The sequence below is a fragment of the Tasmannia lanceolata genome, unplaced genomic scaffold (genome assembly GCF_043159265.1).
Source record: "Tasmannia lanceolata isolate RefF3 unplaced genomic scaffold, GAP_Taslan_0.1 ptg000005l, whole genome shotgun sequence".
Classification (NCBI taxonomy): domain Eukaryota; kingdom Viridiplantae; phylum Streptophyta; class Magnoliopsida; order Canellales; family Winteraceae; genus Tasmannia; species Tasmannia lanceolata.
This window is the reverse complement of record NW_027518682.1, coordinates 5,158,736-5,182,774: the sequence shown is the minus strand read 5'-3', so window position 1 is coordinate 5,182,774 and position 24,039 is coordinate 5,158,736. Positions and strand designations below refer to the sequence as shown.

Below are 24,039 nucleotides of genomic sequence, written 5' to 3'. Positions count from 1 at the left end.
CTTGATCTCATCATAATAGGATCAAACGGTTCAATGAACATGAAGATTATTAACGGCTTTCTTATAGAAGTCCTGAAACGTTGATATTTACAGACCTTGATTGGTCAAGGCCGAAAAACCTCAACCCATTGCCCGCCCTACAAGGCTCAATGCAGCCCTGGTCCGCCTTAATTGGCCCTGATTGGGCCGGGCTGGGCCGAGCTTGCCCTGATTGACCCTAGCGCAAATACCTGTTAAGAGTGCCAAAAATAAAGCAACCACATATCATATAGAACAAAATGATCAATAAACAGAGAAAGGGAACAAAATAAGACAATATGAATTCAACAACATGACGGGCAGCAGAGAAAATTAATAATAATAATGTAAAGAAACATCAACCCAAAATAATAGAAAACATTAGCAAAAGAAACATGCACAGATGGTTCAATTCTATAATAGAAAATTTAGGGTCGGGCCCGGTCGGGCTGACCCGAGGTATAAACCCTGAACCCGACCCAACCCTGAGTCAGGGCCTAAAAAATGAACCCTGACCTACCCTCAGGGTTGGAAAGTCCAGCCCTGACCCTGTTCGGGCTCAGGGCGGGTCAGGGCTGACAGGGCCAAATTTGCACCCCTACCTAGGATCATCTGATCATTTTAAAAAAAATATGGTGTGGCCCTAAGATGGATCAACGCTTAGGATCATCAGATCAATGGCCCACAAAGTAGTACAATAATTTTGGGAGCATCACTCACATGGCTTGTTGACAAGACAAAAACACAAAAGCAAGAAACCCCACCATTTACAAGAAGAGTCGGTAGATGCAGTTTTATTTTCTTCATTTGTGTTTTTTTTTGCCCGGTAAAATTCATTGTAACCATGCCATGTCTCGTCTCCCTTTCCCACCACAGTGTCTCGCCCAATCTTTTCCAGAAAACCAATCCCCAAAGAAGAAAATTTTGCAGAAGAAATCATGGTAGGATTGTTACCGCTCTTCCCAACATGTCCATTTCTTCAAGTTCCCATGAACCCGGAAGGTAATTTTCTCAAAACCCTTTTATTTCTCTCTCTGTTTTTTATTGTTGCTTTTTTCCTTCTTTTTTTTCTGTGGGTGCTTGTGTTTATACTCCAGAATAGAAAATCTGGTGAAATTCAATGTTTTTTCGCTATACTTCTATGCTATATGTTTTTTTTCCCTTTTTCTTTGCATATAATGGAAAATTTCTCAACAATATCAGGGCTCCCATTCAATGCTCAAGCTTGTATTTGAAATAAGAGTTACAGGCAGAATTTATAATGATGCTCTTAATAGTAGGTATAATTTTCATCATTAGGGTTAAGAGTGGACATGTCTTAAAAATTATATAATGGGCATTACAAAATTCAAACAAGTGTGTATAATAAATAGAGTACAATCCCAAGATCATCCCTGAATTGAATAGTCATTGTGCAACAGAAGACTTACAATTAGAATCTTTTTCTGTTCGATTTGAATTGCTTTCATAATTCTATTTGTGACCCAGTTATTATTTTCCTTTTTTTCTTTTCTGTTCATCTCATAAAAAATTCTGGCTCGAGGAAATGATAATTGATTACTAATATGGCATGTGAAGCTTAGGCCTTGTTCGTTTTAGATTATGACAACAGATCGTCAGTCCTAAACCTATTAGTAGACTCAAAATTACGTTTGAATTTGAGGCCAATAATAGGTTTTGGGCGCAAAATCGGTTGTCATAATCTTAAAGGAACAGGGCCTTGGTAAGAAAAGTTTGGTTACCAGCATGACTAAGGCCTTGTTTGTTTCAGATTATGACGACCGATTGACAGCCCTGAACCTATTATTGGACTCAAATTTAAATGTAATTTTGAGCCCAATAATAGGTTTGGGGCTCACAATCGGTTGTCATAATCTCAAACAAACAGGGCCTAAGGCATTTTCATTGTTAAAGAATCAAAATCTGGGACTTAGCTGGGAAAACTGTTCTTATCTTGTTCATACGCATCCATGCACTCCAAGAGAGGAATAAGAAGAAAGAGTTCATCTGTTAATGGATTATAATGCAGAATTGTTCCTTGAGTACTTTATGCTATTTAGATTGTTGTCTATATTATTTCACTTTTCTGGTTCACTACAAGCAATTTGAAAGTAGACTCCATAGACTTGAATCAGAATTATGGAAATTCTATATGTAAATTTTTTGTCTTTATACACCTACCCATTTCAGTATATTGAAACTAACTTCCCTCATACATCCAACACACTATTAATGCTTGAAACTGGGACTTGCGTTCCCTTTCTCTTTGGATTAGCTGCAAAATTCCAGACATTTCCATTGTCTAGTAAATACTAAAAATCTATATCTTTGGAAGACCCATGAATTTCCATAAGCTATTTTGGCTAAAACAATGAAATAAAATCTTCCATATGAGAGGGAAGTTGCGCTTATTATTGAACAAATTAATTCGTGTTCTCGTGGTTTTGCTTAAATTTGTATTGCGTTGTACAGAGCAGGGGTGGAGCTACATGTAGCATACTGTTGAGTTAGGCCAAATCCTTACTAGGCCCAACTCAATTGGGCCCAGCCTCCTTTAAAATTTGAAGGCCTGGCCCCTTTATGTATAAGCTTGTATAAGCTTGCCCCCCTTATGCATAAATCCTGGCTCCGCCACTGGTACAGAGGTTAATCATATAACTGCTTCACGCTCCATTCTGAAAACATGTGATGGATTTGCAGCTTTCCAGCAATTTCTAAGATTCTAGCTCAATCTCTTCCAACACGTTTTGGCGTCCTTTTGGACAACCCTCCTGATGCTTGGCTTAATCTTGCTCAAATAGCAGGTGTTCTTTATCTCGAATCTCTCCTCTTGAAACAGTTCTATTTGATATTGATGGAACAATATGTGATTCAGACCCTCTTCATTACTTTGCATTCCGTGAAATGCTTCAAGAGGTAATGGCTCTTTAATGCTGGTTTTGACCACAATTCATGAATATTTCAATTGCCGAGTCCATTTTTCCTATAATTGAATATGAATGACAACTCAGTATAAGGGCATGTTTTGTAGGTTGGTTTCAATGGAGGCATTCCCATCACAGAGGAGTTCTTTGTTGAGAATATCAGTGGCAAGCACAATGAGTATATCTGTGAAACCCTCTGTCCTGGCTGGGATCTCCAAAGGAGCCTTAAATTCATGGATGACAAGGAAGCTATGTTCCGGAGGTAATCTACATATGCTCACATGGTATTACAATCATTTCTTTTTTGCTTCGTTCTTTCCTCTTACAGGTCGTTTATGTGTTCCACTGTGTATAGTACATGGTAGATATTATTTCAAGATGAGAATTATGATGTCTGATGTACAGGTTGGCATCAGAACAATTAAAACCCATAAATGGTCTACACAAGTTATGCAAATGGATTGAGGATCGTGGTTTGAAGCGAGCTGCAGTGACTAATGCTCCAAGAAAAAATGCTGAGCTGATGATCTCTATTATGGGCCTGACCAATTTTTTCGAGCTTCTTGTAATCGGCGGAGAATGTGAACAGGCAAAACCATTTCCTGATCCTTACTTAAAGGCTCTCCAAGCACTCGGGGCATCTCCCGACCACACATTTGTGTTTGAGGTTAGCCTTCCTTCAATAATAATGTAATTAAAGAGGTGTAGGTTTCAAATATTCTCATACTCATTCTTTGATGGTTTACTGTTTTGTTTGGTTAGGATTCTGCATCTGGTATAAAAGCTGGAGTGGCCGCTGGAATGCCAGTTGTTGGTCTTACGGTCAGAAACCCTGAGCAGTTGCTGATGGAAGCGGGAGGCACTCTACTTATTAAGGATTTCGATGATCCAAAATTGTGGGCGGCATTGGAAGAGCTAGATCGATTGGCAGCACAAACAAAAGTTTCTGCTTGAGATGGTATTCGCACCGTACAGAGGGCGGCCCAGTGCACGAGGCTCGCGCCATTGCGGGGTCTGGGGAGGGTTAGATGTTCGCACAGTAAAACTGATAGAAAATTTGGTAGCAGTTCAAAGCACCTTAAATCTTTATGCCATGGAATTCTTAGTAATTTCCAATTCTTTGCCATATGGTGTGGGGATACCATACTCATGCAGGGCAATAACACTGGTAGTAGTAAATTCATATCATATGTATTTTTTCCTTTTGTAAGGTCAAGCTGGGTTTGGAGGGACCTTTCCCAGTTTATTAATGAGTAAAGAATCCACAATGGTGTTTTTACCATCATGATGTAGAAATTTGAAGAATTAAATCGATGTCATTGTGAAATCAAAATTCAAACAAATATTAAAAAAGCCACATTCAAACATACCACTCAGAACCCATTTGATCACATAAACAAACAATGTCATTCAATATGAGATAAAATGAAGAATGACTTCACACAGATGCAGGTACATGTTTATGCAGGCTCAAAACACCCCTACCCACCTTGGTTAGGTGGTCTTTTTGATTCGTTAAACATAGGTTTCTAGATAGAATATAAGCCGATTAAAGATGGCACAGTTAATAGAGAACTTCAAACTGCTGTTCAAAATATTTGCCTACTGAAAATTTGTAGAATTAGAAGTAATTCCCAGGCAGATAAGGGTAGAGAATCTCAGCTCCGCTCTTCCCAACTAATTCATTTTGTGCGGAAACAAAGTTTGAGCCGATTGGGTTACTACCTGTTACCATCATGGAACTGTTGAAACCCATGGAATTATGGTCCAGATGCTGATTTGATGGATATAGGGAGGGAAATGGCATTTCCAATCCAGAATCTTCATTTAGTATGTCAGGATTCAGAAAGCTCATGACATCTCTGCATTAAAATCAAAACTGTTAGTAAAATTTCAAGTTCAGAAACGTGCATTAGTATTATGTTAATATAGATTGAAACAAATTGTGTTAATAAAGATTGAAATAAAGTGACATTTCTGTCCCTTTTTCAGAATTTCCACCCCCTTTGGTTTGTCTTTTCCTGAAAATAAGACATTTTCAGTTAAAGGGGCTGGAAATGCTGAGTTGGGGGTGGAAATATCATTTTCCCAAATTGAAATGACATAATGCATATACCCTTGAGGCATTGAGAAGTTGAAATCTGCACTTGGGTTGTACTCTTGGTTCATTGCAAAGTTGGGATCTGCACTCAAGTTCCCACCTATAATGCCACCTTCAGGTAATTGAGAGAAGGGTTGGACCTGAAAACAGTTCTAGAGATCAAATCAAAGCTTGGCACTTCTTTTCCTAATAAAAATTTGGGGAGTGATATATATCCTCCCCCCCCCCCCCCCCCCCTTTTTTTCTTCCTCTGGCCAGCCCCGTCTAATGTATTTATGACTTCTGTTTTCATCCATTTCAACATACTGATCTCGTGTGGTAACTTCTCGTACCATTTGATGCTATCTTTAGTTTTCTGAGATAGGTCCTGTTTGGATAGCAGGAATTTTTTGGAAAAGTTTGGAAAGAAAAATAATTCTAAAATTTCCTACCGTTTTTTTTTACGTGATATGAAAAGAGAAAACTAGAAGCAATCCTATTCAAGTTTGATCTAGAGAGACCTTCAAATTTATGATAGTATCACACTAAAGTAATCATAATCATGTCATTTCCTTGTAAATCATAGAAAGAAAAAAAATTCCCAAGGAAAGAAAGTCCATAGTGATTCATAAAAAGTACACACCTTACTCGCCCGAAGATGATTAAGAGATTTAAGGAGAGATTCTTCCATATCGGTGATCTGAATTGGGCTAACAAGTTTTTCCGGGGCAACCCAACAGCTACAAAAAATCACAATCAATTATCTATCAGGGCACCAGTTCATTTCCATGCATATTAAGAATATTTGACAGCATAATCAATATCATGCTTACAAAGATAGATAGCTAAAATACATGGTAAAAAAGCTTAAAAGGCATTGTATAAACTATAGTTATCCGAAGCTAAAATCTTATCGCTTCCATCGCACGTCTTCTCGAGCACTGTTTCCTATTTAGGTGATTATTTGTTTTTTCTTTGGGCATATTTAGCAGCTATGAAAACATGTAATATTAGTTTACCTAATGTAAGAGAGGGGCACAGACGTGGGTGAGAGAGATATCGGTTTTTGGCACTTTCACCAGCGGTCTTACCGCCCCTAAAAATCATTTTTGTTGTAGACCTTGGGTAAACAAATATTTTTCTAAGTTTTTTTTATAAAATAACATCTTAATCACCTGAGTCTCTCGTGAGCATCACTGAGCCTTGCTTCCATCTGACCATACTTATTTTTGAAATCCTGTTCATGCATCCACAAAAATATTTAACAAGTATTGATTGAGCTACTAAAGAGGTGAATTTTGTATGGTGCATACCTCCAATATTTGGCTGCAGTAGACACAAAAACATAAATATATTAGGGATCAGAAAAACTTGTATGCCATTCATGAAATGATCTAAAGTAAATTACCTTCCATCTGAAAGTGATCCTAGATCAATCTCATAACCCAACTTTTTTAACATGTCCTTTAGAATCTGCCATTCAGATGCACAGAATCAATCCAGGAATCATAAATAACTACTCAACATATAATTTGAACCACAACTGCACATGTAATTTGCTCAACAAACTGCAAATCTGTTCTTACTTTCACATTATCGCGCTTCCTGTTTCAAGAAATGAAAAAAGTTTCACCATCTATCCAGTCAGAGAAATTAAGAATTAACCATTTTGTTATTCATTGAAGGTAAGATCAGGACCCCACCTCTTGGCTCTATCAAAAGGATCTATTTCTGAAAACCTTTTCAGAACTGTGCCCAAGTCGCTGAAAGATGGCAATTTTAAGAGTAAGTATTCCATTCAAAGGGTAATTGATCAAGTCAGAAAAATGCAAATAACTATCTACAAGACCTTGTCTTTCAACCTTGCAACATCTTTCAAATGGATAAATTTTCTAAAATCTGGTTAAGCTGGAATAGATTGTAGAACACAAAATTAAAACCATAGTCATATATGCTTATCTTTAATATTTTTGAAACTATTGTCACATTTTAAAAAACATCAAGATATTTTCTTATTTTATATTTTATCAGAAAAATATCACTAAAATATCGGGATAAATTCATGATATTATTTGTTATGCTAATTTTGTTCTTGAGTTTTTTATTTTATATACATTAAATATTTATTTTTTGTTTTTGGCTATATAAACCCAAAAAAAAATAAAAAATTAAAGTATCCCGATATACATCCCGAGAAATTCCCTGGACAAATATTTGTGACTTTGATTAAAACTACAGATAAGGGCACAAAATTTGCCCCTACAAGTTCCCATTCGCCACCCTTCTACCTGTTGTGAAACCCACAATCAGTAGTCTCTTCCCTCAGGCCTCAGGGTCTAGATGGGAAGTGATATATTCAACACTCCCCCGCCCCTATACTTGGGACAACGGCCATCTATTCTATACATACAAAGTTTTTATATGGTACAAGCCTATATAGTCCAGTATTTTACAAAAAGTATAGTACGGCCCACATCATAGGATGATCCAAAGCGTTCATTTAATAGGTCATAGCGTAAATAAAGTTTCTCCAAAAATCATTTCCATAGGATGATCCCAACCTTCCGATCTATAGAGGTTTCCATAATATGCAGTTCCTCTATAAATCGGAGGGCTAAGATCATCCTAAGGAAATGAATTATGGGGCACAATCTGATGGGGGGTAAAAATTGACACCTGATTTAAGGCAAACACGTGGCGTGCATGGACCCAAATGCTCCAAGGGTATTAGGTTAATTTCATAAGCTCACGTGGAAGCCTTAGAAACCCTAGATTTGAAAGTAGCGGCTGCAAAGCGAGCCGCCATCAATCTTAGAAACCACCTATTACAGGAAAGTAGGCCACAAAGGGTATCTATGGAATCATGTATTCTAGGAAATTGATAAAATCTATGAGGAAAATTCTGCAATTCTGGCAAGGGTTCTCACCCAATCAGGAAAAAGTCCTTTTATCAAGTTGTGTAAAAATTGACACCTAATAAAAGGCAAACACGTGGAGTGCATGGACCCAAACGATCCAAGGGTATTAGGGTAATTTCGTGAGCTCACATGGAAGCCCAAAATACTCTAGATTCGAAAATAGTGGCTCCAAAGCTAGCCGTAGTCAATCTCGGAAACCACCTAATAATTCCAGGAAAGTCAGCCATAAAGGATATCTATGGAATCCTATATTCTAGGAAATTGACTAAATCTATGAGAGAAATCGTGCAATTCTGGGAAGGGTTCTCACCCAATCAGGAAAGAGTCCTCTTATCAAGGTTTGTAAAAATTGACACCTAATAAAAGGCAAACATATGACGTGCATGGACCAAAATGCTTCAAGGGTATTAGGGTAATTTCGTGAGCTCATGTGGAAGCCCTAGAAACCATGGATTCAAAAGTAGCGCCTCCAAAGCCAGCCGTAGTCAATCTTGAAAACCACATATTGTAGGAAAGTCAGCCACAAACGATATCAATGGAATCCTGTATTCCATGAAACTCACCCAATCTAAGAGGAAAATCCTGCAATTATGGGAAGAGTTCTCAACCAATCAGGAAAGAGTCCTCTTACCAAGTCATGTAAAAATTGATACGTAATAAAAGGCAAAAACATGGTGTGCATGGACCCAATCGCTCCAAGGGTATTAGGGTAATTTCATGAGCTCACGTGGAAACACTAGAAACCCTAGATTCGAAAGTAGTGGCTCCAAAGCCAGCTGTAGTCAATCTTGGAAACCACTTATTCCAAGAAAGTCAACCACAAAGGATATCTATGGAATCCTTTATTCCATAAAACTGACTCAATCTAAGAGAAAATTATGCAATTCTGGGAAGAGTTCTCAACCAATCAGGAAAGAGTCCTCTTATCAAGTTGTTTAAAAATTGACACGCAATAAAAGGCAAAAACGTGGCGTGCATGGACCCAATCCCTCCAAGGGTATTAGGGTAATTTCATGAGCTCACGTGGAAACACTAGAAACCCTAGATTCGAAAGTAGCGGCTCCAAAGCCAACTGTAGTCAATCTTTGAAACCACCTATTCCAAGAAAGTCAGCCACAAAGGATATCTATGGAATCCAGTATTCTAGGAAACAGACTCAATCTAAGAGGAAATCCTACAATTCTGGGAAGAGTTCTCAACCAATCAGAAAAGAGTCCTCCTATCAAGTCAAGTAAAAATTGACACGCAATAAAAGGCAAAAACGTGGCGTGCATGGACCCAATCGCTCCAAGGGTAATAGGGTACACATGGAAACACTAGAAACCCTAGATTCGAAAGTAACGGCTCCATAGCCAGCTGTAGTCAATCTTGAAAACCACCTATTCCAAGAAAGTCAGCCACAAAGGATATCTATGGAATCCAGTATTCTAGGAAACTGACTCAATCTAAGAGGAAATCCTACAATTCTGGGAAGAGTTCTCAAGCAATTAGGAAAGAGTGCTCCTATCAAGTCGTGTAAAATCGACACACAATAAAAGGAAAAACATTGTGTGCATGGACACAATCGCTCCAAGGGTATTAGGGTAATTTCATGAGCTCACGTGGAAACACTAGAAATCCTATATTCGAAAATAGTGGCTCTAAAGCCAGCTGTAGTCAATCTTGGAAACTACCTATTCCAAGAAAGTCAACCACAAATGATATCTATGGAATCCTGTATTCCAGGAAACTGACTCAATCTAAGAGGAAATCCTGCAATTCTGGGAAGAGTTCTCAACCAATCAGGAAAGAATCCTCTTATCAAGTCAAGTAAAAATTGCCACGTAATAAAAGGCAAAAGCGTGGCATGCATGGACCCAATCACTCCAAGGGTATTAGGGTACACGTGGAAACACTAGAAACCCTAGATTCAGAAGTAGCGGCTCCAAAGCCAGCTATAGTCAATCTTGGAAACCACCTATTCCAAGAAAGTCAGCCACAAAGGATATCTATGGAATCCAGTATTCCAGGAAACTGACTCAATCTAAGAGGAAATCCTACGATTCTGGGAAGAGTTCTCAACCAATTAGGAAACAGTGCTCTTATCAAGTCGTGTAAAAATCAACACGTAATAAAAGGCAAAAACATGGCATGCATGGACCCAATCGCTCCAAGGGTATATTAGAGTAATTTCATGAGCTCACGTGGAAACACTAGAAACCCTAGATTCGAAAGTAGGGGCTCCAAAGCTAGCTGTAGTCAATCTTGGAAACCACCTATTCCAAGAAAGTCAGCCACAAAGGATATCTATGGAATCCTGTATTCCATAAAACTGACTCAATCTAAGAGAAAATTATGCAATTCTGGGAAGAGTTCTCAACCAATCAGGAAAGAGTCCTCTTATCAAGTTGTTTAAAAATTGACACGCAATAAAAGGCAAAAACGTGGCGTGCATGGACCTAATCCCTCCAAGGGTATTAGGGTAATTTCATGAGCTCACGTGGAAACACTAGAAACCCTAGATTCGAAAGTAGCGGCTCCAAAGCCAACTGTAGTCAATCTTTGAAACCACCTATTCCAAGAAAGTCAGCCACAAAGGATATCTATGGAATCCAGTATTCTAGGAAACAGACTCAATCTAAGAGGAAATCCTACAATTCTGGGAAGAGTTCTCAACCAATCAGGAAAGAGTGCTCCTATCAAATCGTGTAAAATCGACACACAATAAAAGGAAAAACGGGGCGTGCATGGACCCAATCGCTCCAAGGGTATTAGGGTAATTTCATGAGCTCACGTGGAAACACTAGAAACCCTAGATTCGAAAGTAGGGGCTCCAAAGCTAGCTGCAGTCAATCTTGGAAAGCACCTATTCCAAGAAAGTCAGCCACAAAGGATATCTATGGAATCCTGTATTCCAGGAAACTGACTCAATCTAAGAGGAAATCCTACAATTCTGCGAAGAGTTCTTAACCAATCATGAAAGAGTCCTCTTATCAAGTTGTGTAAAAATTGACACGCAATAAAAGGCAAAAACGTGGCATGCATGGACCCAATCGCACCAAGGGAATTAGGGTAATTTCATGAGCTCACGTGGAAACACTAGAAACCCTAGATTCGAAAGTAGGGGCTCCAAAGCTAGCTGCAGTCAATCTTGGAAAGCACCTATTCCATAAAGTCAGCCACAAAGGATATCTATGGAGTCCTCTATTTCAGGAAACTGACTCAATCTAAGAGGAAATCCTACAATTCTGCGAAGAGTTCTCAACCAATCATGAAAGTGTCCTCTTATCAAGTTGTGTAACAATTGACACGCAATAAAAGGCAAAAACGTGGTATGCATGGACCCAATCGCACCAAGGGTATTAGGATAATTTCAGGAACTCACGTGGAAACACTAGAAACCCTAGATACGAATGTAGCGGCTGCAATGCCAGCTGTAACCAATCTTGAAAACCACTTATTCCAAAAAAGGCAACGACGAAGGATATCTATGGAATCCTGTATTCCAGGAAATTCAAGGAAACTGACTCAATCGAAGAGGGAAATCTTGCAATTCTAGGAAGGGTTCTCACCCAATCAGAAAAGAGTTCTCAAGAAGCAACTTTCCCTTCAATTCCATTCGAGGACTTTCACCCTATACAAACTATTCAAAGGCTCAATGGTACGAACTATTCAAAGGCTCAATGGTATGAGTTCTGCAACCAATACTTTTGTTCTTTACGTATCTGTTGCTGGCCTGGCTTAAGCATCGGAGGGCCTTATCGGAGAACAAACTCTGGATGGTATTCTAACCGTTTGTTCGTGTGGACAGGTAGCACTTTTTCTCCACCAGGGTCATCTCAGCATCCATCCAGATGTAGGCCCATAAAATAGATGGTTTGAATCATCTGTAGGGGGCGAACTTAGGCCCCTGAAGTAATAGACACACCTTTGTTCTTGTTTCTACAAGATGTGATGAAAACAGTACAGATCTTAGCATTTTTGAAAGAAAAAATAAAAATAAAAGCAACTGAAATAGGGATATATAAAAAAATATTTACCTATGTTCACCAAGGCATAGGGTGGGTTTACCAGCAGGAGAAAACATTACAAGAGCAATGTCTATGTCACAGAGAATGGATATGTCCTTCACTTTCTTGGTAATACCAACCTTACGCTTTGCATACCTATTCTGCCTCTCACTCGCACTCCCCAACTTCTCCATCTTAATCTTAGCTTTTCCCATCTCGATAAATAACTCTTTAGAGCAAAGAAATTGATCAGAAAATATATGAAAATATGCTTGCAATTGAACGTAAAAACTACAGGAAGAACAAGTGATAAAGAAAAGAAAAAAGGAAAAAAGCCAACCCAGATACAGACGAAGCTTTCAAAGGCGACTAAAAACTTGGCACAATGGGTTTGTGATTTGAGTTGAATATAAGTAGTAGAAGAAGAGGAATATTCGTGAAAAACGTAGGCCTGGATTTCTCCGCTCATGCAGAATGCACTCGATTATTTGGATAAGCACTGCAGTTTTTCTGACTAAATTTCAGAAAATTCGGAGACTCGCATTGAATTGGGAGAGCGACTTCATACGTGTAGATTCTTTTTTTGGACTGTAATGACAGTTTGAATCTTTTCTTCTTTGGATACCATTAGAAGTGACGAATTTTTAGGAACAGAGAAAAGTTTTTCTTAGGAATTCATTACTCTGTTTGGTTTCCCTTATTTTGAGAACAATAACAGGGAATTTAATTCTAGTGATTCGCTGAAGGGTGTTTGGTAGCGAATTTAGCGAAATTGGGAGTTTGACCACCGGGCATGTTGGGCGCTTGTCGGGTGATGTGGAACCCTGAAAATTCGCTTCGCCTGATGAATTTCTCCAAAACAAAGAAAAAATGGGAGAAATTCTCGGGCAAATCTATTATTTGGAGTTTTATTAGGAAGTGGCAAATCTTGGCCAAACCAAACAACATCTTTTAGATTTGCTCTCAATCTCCCCTTTGGCTGATTTCCTTTTGATTTGCTTCTAATCTCCCTTTGACTTCCTCATCTCCAAATCCTCCCAACATCTACCAGGAACCAAGCAGAGCATAGAGGTGGTTTCTTACTTCTTACTTGTTACCGAAGTATTGAACTTAAATGGGTCGTGGATTAAACAGAGGGAAAATAACCTTGATTTCCAGTTTCATTTTGATATCTAACAGCAGTTGAGTGCCCTGGTTTTGACTTTTGGTTTCGAAGTCAAGTATTTTTGAGAAATGAACTGGGCCCACATGGTTCGATGATCCAAACCATTCATTTGTACATCGATAGATAAAGCGAGGAAAATCAACTCCATAGGAAGATCGGAGGGCTAGGATCATCTTATAGAGTTGATTTTCAGGGCATGGCCTATCGAGGTCGAGCCCAACAAATGAAAGGTTTAATTTATGGAATCATGTGGACCCGACTATGAGCATGTTAGGACTCCTTAATTGATTTGGACAATGTTGCCATCACAGAGAAGCCCAATGGGTCCAACTCTTATGCCAAACAAAGGTCTCATTTGCAAGATTTGAGGTGTGCTAGAATTAACAATTTAAAGTCATATTTAGGACATATTTTCACCATGCTCGATAAAAGGCATAGAATTATCCAATAAGGGCGGGGTTAAAGGGCAATTGGGCCTTACTAGTGAAGGCAAACAATTTTCATAGAGACAATAGTCGTACATCTTTTCAATAAGTAAGAAATCCAAACCATACATGGTTGTTTTCCTTGGGCTTGTTCCTTTTGATGTAAATTGGTTGTATCGTAAAACAAATCTCAACGAAAAAGAGGCATAAAAGTTCGATGTAAATTTGTTGCATAGTAAAAACAAATCTCAACGTAAAAGAGGCGTAAAACAAGTTTTATGCCGACTTTAGGTCAAAAGAAACAGCCACGAAAACAAAGTTGGTGTTAAAAAGATATTTCTTTTTTCTTTAACCCGTTTGGATGCCAAGAAGATTTTGATTTAGATTTCTCACATTTGTAGCCCTTTTTCCATTGTAATTTGGATCGCATCAAATTCTTGGATTTCTAATTCAGCAGCTGACAGTGAGAAAAATCAGATTTCTAAATTTACTGTGGAAATAAGAACTTGGAAATCCACAGATATGGCAGTTTCCTTCGCCCTCTTCGCTCCTCAACCTCTCCCCTCCACTAGGAAGTACCCCCCTTTCTCTCTCTCTCTCTCTCTCTCTCTCTCTCCACATGAGCTGCCGGATCTATTCATTTTGTATTCCAAACTCAATTCCAAATCCAAATACAAAATGAGAGGAATCCAAACGGGCCAAGGGTCCATTTCTTTTGGCATAAAATGGGCGTAAAACTAAATTTAGGCACTTTTTTCACTTAAAAATGAGAATCTCCTTCCATAGTTATCATTATCAACGATGTTTAGATGATTAAGCAACGATGTTTAGACTAGGGTAATCAAGATTGATAAAATTCATTAGTCAACAGAAGGTAATTGGCTTTTAGGTGGAACCAGCCGATGGCACCCCCTACAGTCAGGTATCTATTGATGTGTTACCAAAGAACAATCTAAAAGAATAAAAACCAATAGACGATTTCTACATAGAACTCTACAGTGAATCTGAGTGATATACAAATATCCATATTGAAAAGCACGAAAGAATTGCAAATACAGCACAGAGATCAACTATGAATTGACAACAAATATAACAAATATAAAAGAAGCCTCGTAGCAGCGTTGAATCGGAACCCTCTGTAGCTCAATCCATGTTTCTATCATACGTTGCTTCTAAACATACACTTTGCTCTTACCTGACCCAGGCTACTGAATCTACTTCATCCCTTGCCGCCTTATACAATTCAAGCCTCTTTGCACACTGTAGTCGGCGGTCCATCAATGACGGGTCCTCGTCCAACAATTGTGCAAGCTGCTTGCTCTGCACCAACGATAAAAAGATAGAATCAGTTTCCGAACAGAGACAAATAAACCAATTCTAGGCAAAAATCAAGCACTTGCTTAGAATCAGTTTCAAAACGAAGAGACAAAAAAAACCAACATAGGGGAAAGAATTAAACACCTCTCTTTTTCCCACTTGTGTATAAAAGTTATTCAGTAAAGATAGTTTGGCCTCACGAACTTGACAATAAACCACTGCCTTTGGAATCGTGTTCTTGAGCGTATCCGACACCATAGACACATAAGATGACACGTTCGACCCTATCCTCCTGAAGTGACCCTCTGAGTACCGATCAACGGTTGAGGCAGCAGGGTTTCCCCCTCTAACGGCGGTGGCAGCAGCAGGGTTTCCCCCTTTGGCCTCCACTTCCTGTGGAAGCTTCCGGAAGAATTCCACAGTTAGATATGAAGCTTCCATGTCCACCAAACGCAGTGATGTCTTGCGACTATCCTCACGAAATCTTTCCAAAGCTTCACCGGTAGCGGCTGCTAATTCAGCTTGTAGTGTAGGAAAGCGCCTCAATTCCTACACTCCATTCAAAAGATCAGAACAAATTTTTATTTAGCAGGAAAAAAGAACATGAGATCTCAATTGCTTGGCTGAATCTGTTACCTGAGTTTCTCCTATCGACTTACGAACAAGGTCCTTCAAAACAAAGTGCACCTGCAATACAGTTTCTAAATCTTGAATACAAATTAAACAACTCGATCAACTCTAAAAGATCACTGTTTTTGGAGTTATAATGGGATTGGGTGGGATTGGACCTAGAACTGTCCTATCAAGGTTAAAGTTTATGCCACATGCTAGAAAAATTCAATCAGGATAGCTGAGGAATTAAAATCAGTAAGAAATGAGATTTTACATACAGCATCCACTGAAGCTTCTGCCGGGCCTCTGAAATAATTGAGAGAACTCTCAATGAGACGACGATAACCTTGCTCAGGAGCAATGAGATGGGGCTGATAACCATCTGCTTCGGAAACTACTTTCTTTACATTCTGCAGAGAGAGATGACGATCAAATGGAAGCTTCCTCAAAGCCGCAGGGAGCTGGTTATCAAAAACACCATATATCCTATCACCACCAGGTCGCCTGTGCTCAGGAAGACAAATTTCAAAACAAATCAGAGCAGAGTATGCACATCGCAACAGCAAAAAATCCATAGAACCACTTCAAATCAAAACCTGAAAACATAATATGTATTCCTCAGATCTGCATGGACTTTCATAAAATCTATTGAATAGAGCAACTATGCGTATTGCGTTGTACGGATAAAAGTGCTTTAGATGCCTAAGAAGATAAATAACAAAATTGATGCATTTACCCTCCATCAAGATGCTCTTTGAATATCTTGTCAAATGCACGACAGAGTTCTAAAATAGTATACAGTTGAGCCTGAGGATACCAAAAAAGGCAGAATTAGTTATAAAATTCAAGTCCAAATATGCTCTAATTTTCTGGATAATTGAATTGAGATTTCTGAACCTTACCCCTGCATCCACAGCAATGGGCCTACCAAGATGATCCATTTCAGATTCAAGCTCATCAATGGTTTTGTTTATCAAGGATGTGATACTTGGTATGCGTGCCCTAATCACGGACTCCAAGTGCTGCACTCATAATCAACCATTAGAACAAAAGTGCACTCTTAAAATCATGTAAACAAGTACATTCACACAAGTGAATAAGTTGGAGTTTACCTTGGAGAGAAGTTTCGCAAGATATTCTGAACCCATTTTACTTGCCAAGTGACCATAGTCAGGACTCGACGCAAAGTATTCCCGTTCCCTCCTCCTGGCAGCAATCATGTCAACATTCTTATTGATATCAGCTTGCGAACGGTTAACTACCCCAACCCAAGGCTGTTGCAACCGATAAGATCTTCCTTCAAGAACCTTAAAAAAACGCCAGGAAAAAACAGGAAGGTTCTTAGATATACACAGGAATGCCATTATCTAAATAGACTAAAAGATAAATGATAAGGATGAAAGGTCAGATAAAAAATGTTTCCTCCCCGCCCCCACCCCCCCCCCAAACCCCCCACTATAGCTAAAATCATACATAAGGTAACTTACTTCCAGTGCATTTGTTCCCTTATCCATCAAATCTAGTTTTGTCAAGACTCCAAATGTCCTTTCACCTAAGCACAGTTCAAATAAATTCAAACATAAGACAAAAACACCAGAGTGGGGATATCAGTCTAATACAAATGAGCCTGGCCTAGAGATTACCCATGGGATCAACTTCCCTAGCAAGCTTGATAGCATCTGATGTTGCAATATCTTGATTGGCTGGGGATATTGCTAGGATAATAGAGTTAGGCTACAGAAGAAAATAAAAAATAATTAACTGGTAATGATATGAAAGCAAAGCTGTATACCTGAAGTACAATAGAAATATATATAAAACAAAAAATAGAGAGCAGATCAAAGCCACAAACTATATATTGTGACAAGAACTTATTTACAGAGCAATAAAAGAACAAAAACACCACACAGGATCAACAATTAATTGTCTACATCAACCATACCGAGTCTCTTTACTAATACCCAGCGGCAACCTCATATACATATCAGTATTCAGTACACATTGGATTTTAAGATTACCAGAACAAGATACGAGGAGAGTATCTTATAGACTCCCATATTGTTACTGATATTAATACTATTCAGTACACATTGGATTTTCAGATTACCAGTACATGATACGTGGAGAGCATCTTATAGACTCCCAAAAGAAGTAGCTGGCGTCGAAACTTCCAAACCAAAAGAGTGAGTGAAGCAATGGTTTCCTTATACCTATCTTAACTAAAAAATTAAGATAAAAAAATCCTCTTTATCTTGAACTTGACACGTTGAACTCAGATTACTTGAATCATATGCACACCAAAAAAATGAAAATAATAGCTCGCAATATGCTGAAGTATTAAAATGAAATAAGATAACCAATGAAAAATCACATCCTCAAATGAAGCACCCTAAGAAGATAAGGTTCACCAATAAAAAAAACAGGTAAGCAGCACCCAGGATTCCATCCACACATACTAGAAACTTGTGACCAGTTTCTTTTAAAAAAAATATAGAGCTCTATAATGATCACACGAATAATTTCAATTTAATAAGTGAAAACCTCACTGTATTAAAATATTTTATCATTACCTTTTCAACAAAAGAGCGGACCATGTTCTCAATATCGTCGACAATACTCTCAGGCTGTCCCTCTACATGAAATATCCTTGCTTAGCTTAAGTGAAGACACTTACATAAAAAAAAAGGTTACAGTTTTAAAGAAACCTCACCTATAGCAACCTTCGTCAAACCAGGTAGATCTATCAAAGTTAAGTTGACAACTGACAAATGAAGTAAAGCATTTCATTAGAAATATGTGGAATATACAATACATTGATCAAACAGAATGAACAGAACATTGAAGATACTAAGAAAAATTATGAATCGGTGGGGGATGGATTCAAGAACCATTTAACAGCAAGAGCAGAAACAGCATAAGAAATAATTGTGTCATTAAAAACAGCTTAAGAAATAACAGCAAGCAATATAACATCATAGAACATAAGATGGCCAAAAAAAATGTTGAAGTATATAACAACACTAACAAGTGTGTAAAGCATCAGTTTCTGCAATGGACTAAAGAAAGCCAAGAGTTTACAACCAGACCAACCAAGGCTAAGTCTTGAAATGCGGAGCACCATTCTTAATAACTTCCCTTTGAAGCATCCGGTGTAGTCCTCTACCAACTGAATGGCATTCATAGTGTTTGTCATGAGCCATAAAGTGGTGGAAACAAATACTCTCCCAAGAAAGAATGCCAAAGAATCTTAATCTCAATCGCTGAGGACTGATAAACATTGAAAGAAGAATCCACAATATCAATTTCCCATCATAATGCTGAAAAAGAACCACCCCTCCCCCCCCCCCCCCCCCCACCCCCCCCGGAAACATTTCTAGGGTCCCTTTATTTGTCTATCAAAAGAGCAGCTGCTTCTTCTTAATTTCTTTGGTGGGTTATTTCAGTTTTATTTAAGGACTAACTAGGTCAACTCAAAGCAAAAGGATCTATCATTCCTAAGCTCTCCAACTCAGCCATAAATCCAAGAGAAGGAAACAGAGAACATTGATCTCTGAATTACCCAATGAGTGGTTCTCCAACTTCACATGATAAATAGAAAAAAGCCCTACATCATTCCTCTTTTTCCATACCAATGAAAGTGAAAGGAAAACCACCACTATTGCATGAGATAAAAAGGTTCTACAAACAAACCTCACGTTTCATTTTTACACAATAAATTTTTTGCCAAGTACTACGCAAAAATTGACCCCCATCATTTGTGTCATTTGCTATTGCATATACAAACACTAAATCACTGTTTCAAAGACTCCCCCACGTCAATGCTTGACTCGCCTGAGTCGACTCCTTTTACCTTGGCCAAGTTCCTGTTTAAGACTATGTTTTGCCCTAACAAGTCAATTGACTCTCATGAGTTATGACTGAATCAACCAAGTACTCAGCCGCACCGTGCCGTGCCGAATCGACTTGGACTTGCCCTAGCTAGGTTTTGCATCGCATCCTCATTTGGAAACATTGCAATAAATATATGAAAGTGATGTGGGAATTGTAGAGGAACCAAGTCGGTCAACCTACGATTAGGTCCTGTTCATTTAAGATTATGACAACCGATTGTGAGTGCCAAACCGATTGTTGGACTCAAAATTACGTTCAAATTTGAATCCAATAATCAGTTTAGCGCTCACAATTAGTCTTCATAATCTTAAACGAATGCGGCCTTAAGGTTTCTCCTATGATTTAGCCGACACTTCGATTGTCAGCAAACATAGGTGTTGACACAGACACGCGTGTCGACAAATATCGACACTCTTATCGAAACATGTAAACGTGCGACCAGAACTGCCAGACATAATGTTGGGACATCAAGATGTTATTGTACCGTGTCGAGTGAAATACTATTTATTATCGAATAATGTGTTTACCTCATCTTTTATCATTAAGTCTAATATTATTATTAACACTTCATTTTTATCTCTTCTTCAACTAATATTTGTGTTATCCCCCCCCCCCCCCCCCCCCCGAAAAAAAAAAAAAAAAAAAACCCCAAAAAGAAAAAAAAAATAAAATCATTCAGTAAACCCTATATCTTAACACAATCATGTTGTTTGACCATTAAAAGTTTGCATTTGAAAGTACAAGCTTTATTATTCGCCACTTCTTGTTTGTAATTGTGACCTTTTCCTTTCTTAATAGCCTATGAAGACATGCTATCGAAGAAACATCAATAAAATGCTGAATAATATCTGAGGCTAGTGCATTTGTTCCAAACTAATAATAAATAGTCCATAACATAAATACAAACACAAAAGAAAATAAAAGGAGGTCGCCAAACAATGTGATATCTACAATACCCACTTGAAGGGAAAAAATGTCACCTGTGTTTCAATTGCAGCATATTACTTACATATGCTAAGTTGATCATTAATATATAACATAAACTGGAAAAAAAAACTGGGATAGTCATAGATATACACACCATTTGGAGAGTATATGCTGAGATGAATAGGAATCGGAGATATTTGTTTAGACCTTCCAGTCATTCTATCAGTCTCATCTTGAATTTCTTTGCGCACAAGGGCTGTAAAATCGTATGAGTTGGTCAAACAATGCGATTCAACTTCCATAATTCTATCCAAAATGACAAGCAGAATGAGAAGACATTCACAAAAAATGCATTTATTTGTGAAAACAAATTGTGCCAAACATAACATGAAACAATAAAAAGCATTATAGCATTCTCATAAGTAACACAATAGAGCAATTAAACTCTGCCACCAACAAGTACCTACAAAAACCATACAGAAGCATGATAAGGCAAGCAAACCAACGCCCATAAAGAACATCATAGCTAAAGAATAAAAACAACACCTCGATCAAGGGTTATCAAGAAGGCGTCTTCTTAAGGTTTCCAAGAAAAGATTAAACATTGAATGCTTCTAAGCCTTCATATTGCAGTCACGATCTATGTTCTGCACTCCTTTGTTTTGATAATGGCACTCACTTTGTTTCGAGGAAAGGTTAAAAAAACACAATTATGATTGGCACTCACTTCTATAAGACATTATTATGATTCCTTTAAAAAAAATCACAATTTGGATTGGCTGTTGATACCTTTTTTAGAATTATAATAGCCTCAACATCTAATAAGAAAAGTGTAAAATAAAGAGAGGTGTGTGTGACACGCGTATTTACATACATTGAGTCCCCTAGTGGTCTCCCATCGAATAACTATCCTGCTCACTAGCGACACATGCCTCTATCATAGTTCCAAGTTATTTTAAAATTTGAAGTTAGCATTTAATCTATTTTTTAATGATAAAGGTGTTGGTCCAATTGAGCCCAGCCTGAGGGAGTGTTGGGAGCAAGGCACACTAACTAGTTATCCTTCCACAATTTAAAGAGAGATGTTAAGAGTCATTACCGACATATTTACCAAAAGGGTTGGGGTACAAGAAGTTGGCAAAGTTTGGAAAGGAGCTTGGCATGACCAGTAGAGAGACGGCTCTAGGGGGGGGGGGGGGGGGGGGGGGGGGAGTTTTGAGAGCCATTGCCAACTCGTGCAAAACGTCAGAGGGGCTGGGCCGACGTGAATGGGTCCCACTTTAATTTTGTAGTTAGGATCTTGTTTGATTTAGAATAACTCTAATTTTTGTTGGAGTTAGGATATGCAAAATTGTATGTGGCTGTGGAGATTTAGTAGGAGTTGAGTTTTAGTTAGGATTTTATTTGACATTTAGTCAAAGTTAATTTTATGTTACCTAAATAAAGCCAAAAGAGGAGTATCGTATGTTTCTTTGTGGTTGTTTTGGAGTAGGTTTTTAGGTGGTTTTGCGGTAAGTGGACTTTGAATCCTAGATGGAGTCTTCTTGATTTCGTCACAAAAGGGGGAAGGTGCAAAAACGTGAATGTGTAATTTGTGTAAAGGCTTTGAAATATTATTCAAGAGAAAAAATTTCTCGCTCCTTGCTTTGCGGTCTTTTTTGTTCTTGATATTTGCTTCTTACTTTGATTTCTTCTTGAACAAGAGAGGTGTAGCTTCTCTTTGAAGCCTGCCTAGTGCATTGTTAGCATTTAATCTAGTTGGTTCTTCATATCAGTTTTCCCACAGATTGAATATCCAAAAAAACTAAATTGTATAAATATGACCAAGATCATTAAGAACTTAAAGAACACCAAATATGCATAAATAATATTTTTAAGAAAAAGACAAACTAGCACATGCTTTGACAACCAATATACACATAATTGGTAACTGAAAGAAAATACAGGAGGCAAAAATGTATGATGGAGGAGTGTACTGCCATGGTTTCAAATTTCGGTTTCGGAATGCGTTTCAGTCTACACCGAAACTGAAATTTCGGATGAAATCCAACGAAATCGAATTAACACCTATTTTATCTCGTAGGGAATTTCGGCTGAAATTTTGGGATAATATTAAATAATTATAACAAATCAAGATTTTTGGGTGAATTCCCTTAAATTTCGGACGAAATTTTGGCCGAAATAAACTACCATTCCGGGTATTACCGATTCCGGTTCGGTCTTGACCGAAACCTGAAATTTTGGATTTCGGTCGAAATTTAAAACCATGTGTACTGCACAGCCCAAATAAAGAACGACCCTGATCTTGCCACCGAGAACAGGTAGGTAGGTCTGCCTAGACCCTCAATTTATCATGAGATCAAACATTGTACAAATCTAAGCCTACAAGAATAACAAGGCACATGTACCATTGTTGTCTTGTCACTTGCATGCAATTAAAAGTTTAAAACACCCAAAGAAGACTATCTGTCCATCTGGTGGTGAATAAATTTCAAAGAAAATTAAAATCCCGATATTTTTTACAACGTTTTTTACAAGGTGAAGAGGATCTCCGTGTTTTCAACAAACATCAGGTTTTCCTGCAGTTCTCTGTTAATTTATATGTATATAATACTTAAGTTTCCTTCAGAGGAGAACATAAATACTAGGCATAACATGGAGAGTTTAATGGCTAGACATCTAATGTCTAACATTGTACACAACTGAAAACCAAAATCCTTAAGAATAGCCGTCACCAATTCCAACTCAACTTAAGATTTTATTTTATCCAATTTCCTAGCTCTAGAATAAATACGCAAAGAAGATAATATCTCAAATCCTTAAAACAAGACACTTTAGCAAGCCCTAGTTTTATCAATCGCAATAACATACTATATCATATGACAGATTTACAACGAAAAACAGACTGGAATTAGTTAGGTTCTTCTCGAATAACGATTTAGACAAAAACAAATGATAGCTTAATCAATTACAACAGAGATCAAATGAAACATCCTCAACACAGGGAAAAACAAGAAACATACCAAAATCAGTAAATTTCCTATTTGACAAATGAAGAAACTCGGCGAACTCCGTCTGTCCATCGTCCGTCTTGTGCAGCTGTAAAACCAGTGGCCTCCTCGTCACGATCCCTGCAAAAACAAATGAAAAGTAAAAAAATAGAAAGAAAAAACTCGGAAAAAAAAACTAGCAAAATAAGCGAGATTTCGGAGCCCTAACCTGATCCTCGAGGAAGAAAATCGCGCCCTACGATGCTCTCTAAAACTGAAGATTTTCCAGAACTCTGCACTCAAATCAAATCAAAGAAAATGGAGAAAAATGAAACTGATGAGAACGATGAGATCGAGATCGAGATTGAGAGATCTGAGAAAGAACAACCTGTCCTCCAACAACGGCAACAGAAGGAAGAGCTTCCCAAAGTGTAGGCAAAGCGTTGTCGCCTCCAAAGTCGCCGAGGACCGTACAGGCCCTCTGGATTCTGTTCACGAGCCCAATCAAGCTCTCCATGGTCGTCATCTTTGAAACCCTAACCCTAATCTCTGGTCTGAAACCCTAGAATTCAAATGAGAGAGAACGATAAGAAAAGAAAGACGGAGTTAAGAAGAAAAGCTTGCTGTTGTCCGTTGGAAGTTCTTCTCTCATTTTCTTTTATTTGACTTTTTTATCTAATTAACTTTTTAAGGGCCATGATAAATTCGCACCCCCTGTTGGATTATTCGCACCCCTTGATGTCGTAGGCTTTAAGGCTTTTTGACGTCAATTCACGTTACAAG

General features: G+C 38.1%; 3 protein-coding genes across 3 annotated transcripts; 1 reads left to right on the top strand and 2 right to left on the bottom strand.

Moving 5' to 3' along the window:
• The first annotated feature begins 775 nt into the window (after nucleotides 1–775).
• LOC143877198 (haloacid dehalogenase-like hydrolase domain-containing protein Sgpp) lies at nucleotides 776–4,224 on the top strand. Its single transcript, XM_077379102.1, has 5 exons — nucleotides 776–1,020; nucleotides 2,823–2,934; nucleotides 3,050–3,204; nucleotides 3,348–3,609; nucleotides 3,705–4,224. The coding sequence occupies exons 1-5, from the start codon at nucleotides 863–865 to the stop codon at nucleotides 3,894–3,896; spliced, it is 879 nt and encodes a 292-aa protein (XP_077235217.1). The 5' UTR covers nucleotides 776–862; the 3' UTR covers nucleotides 3,897–4,224.
• A 92-nt stretch (nucleotides 4,225–4,316) lies between these two features.
• On the bottom strand, nucleotides 4,317–12,159 carry LOC143877199 (agamous-like MADS-box protein AGL65). The gene is made up of 9 exons (XM_077379103.1): nucleotides 11,960–12,159; nucleotides 6,726–6,785; nucleotides 6,609–6,627; nucleotides 6,431–6,495; nucleotides 6,336–6,348; nucleotides 6,198–6,259; nucleotides 5,666–5,762; nucleotides 5,059–5,183; nucleotides 4,317–4,804 (listed from the first exon to the last, which is right to left on the bottom strand). The coding sequence occupies exons 1-9, from the start codon at nucleotides 12,142–12,144 to the stop codon at nucleotides 4,564–4,566; spliced, it is 867 nt and encodes a 288-aa protein (XP_077235218.1). The 5' UTR covers nucleotides 12,145–12,159; the 3' UTR covers nucleotides 4,317–4,563.
• Nucleotides 12,160–14,472: 2,313 nt separating this feature from the next.
• On the bottom strand, nucleotides 14,473–23,913 carry LOC143877197 (phragmoplastin DRP1E-like). The gene is made up of 15 exons (XM_077379101.1): nucleotides 23,645–23,913; nucleotides 23,486–23,549; nucleotides 23,290–23,397; nucleotides 20,421–20,522; nucleotides 18,159–18,209; nucleotides 18,019–18,080; nucleotides 17,092–17,182; nucleotides 16,936–17,000; nucleotides 16,561–16,755; nucleotides 16,351–16,470; nucleotides 16,185–16,255; nucleotides 15,727–15,952; nucleotides 15,473–15,523; nucleotides 14,981–15,385; nucleotides 14,473–14,839 (listed from the first exon to the last, which is right to left on the bottom strand). Exons 1-15 carry the CDS (start codon nucleotides 23,780–23,782, stop codon nucleotides 14,711–14,713), a joined length of 1,878 nt encoding a protein of 625 aa, XP_077235216.1. The 5' UTR covers nucleotides 23,783–23,913; the 3' UTR covers nucleotides 14,473–14,710.
• Nucleotides 23,914–24,039: the final 126 nt, after the last annotated feature.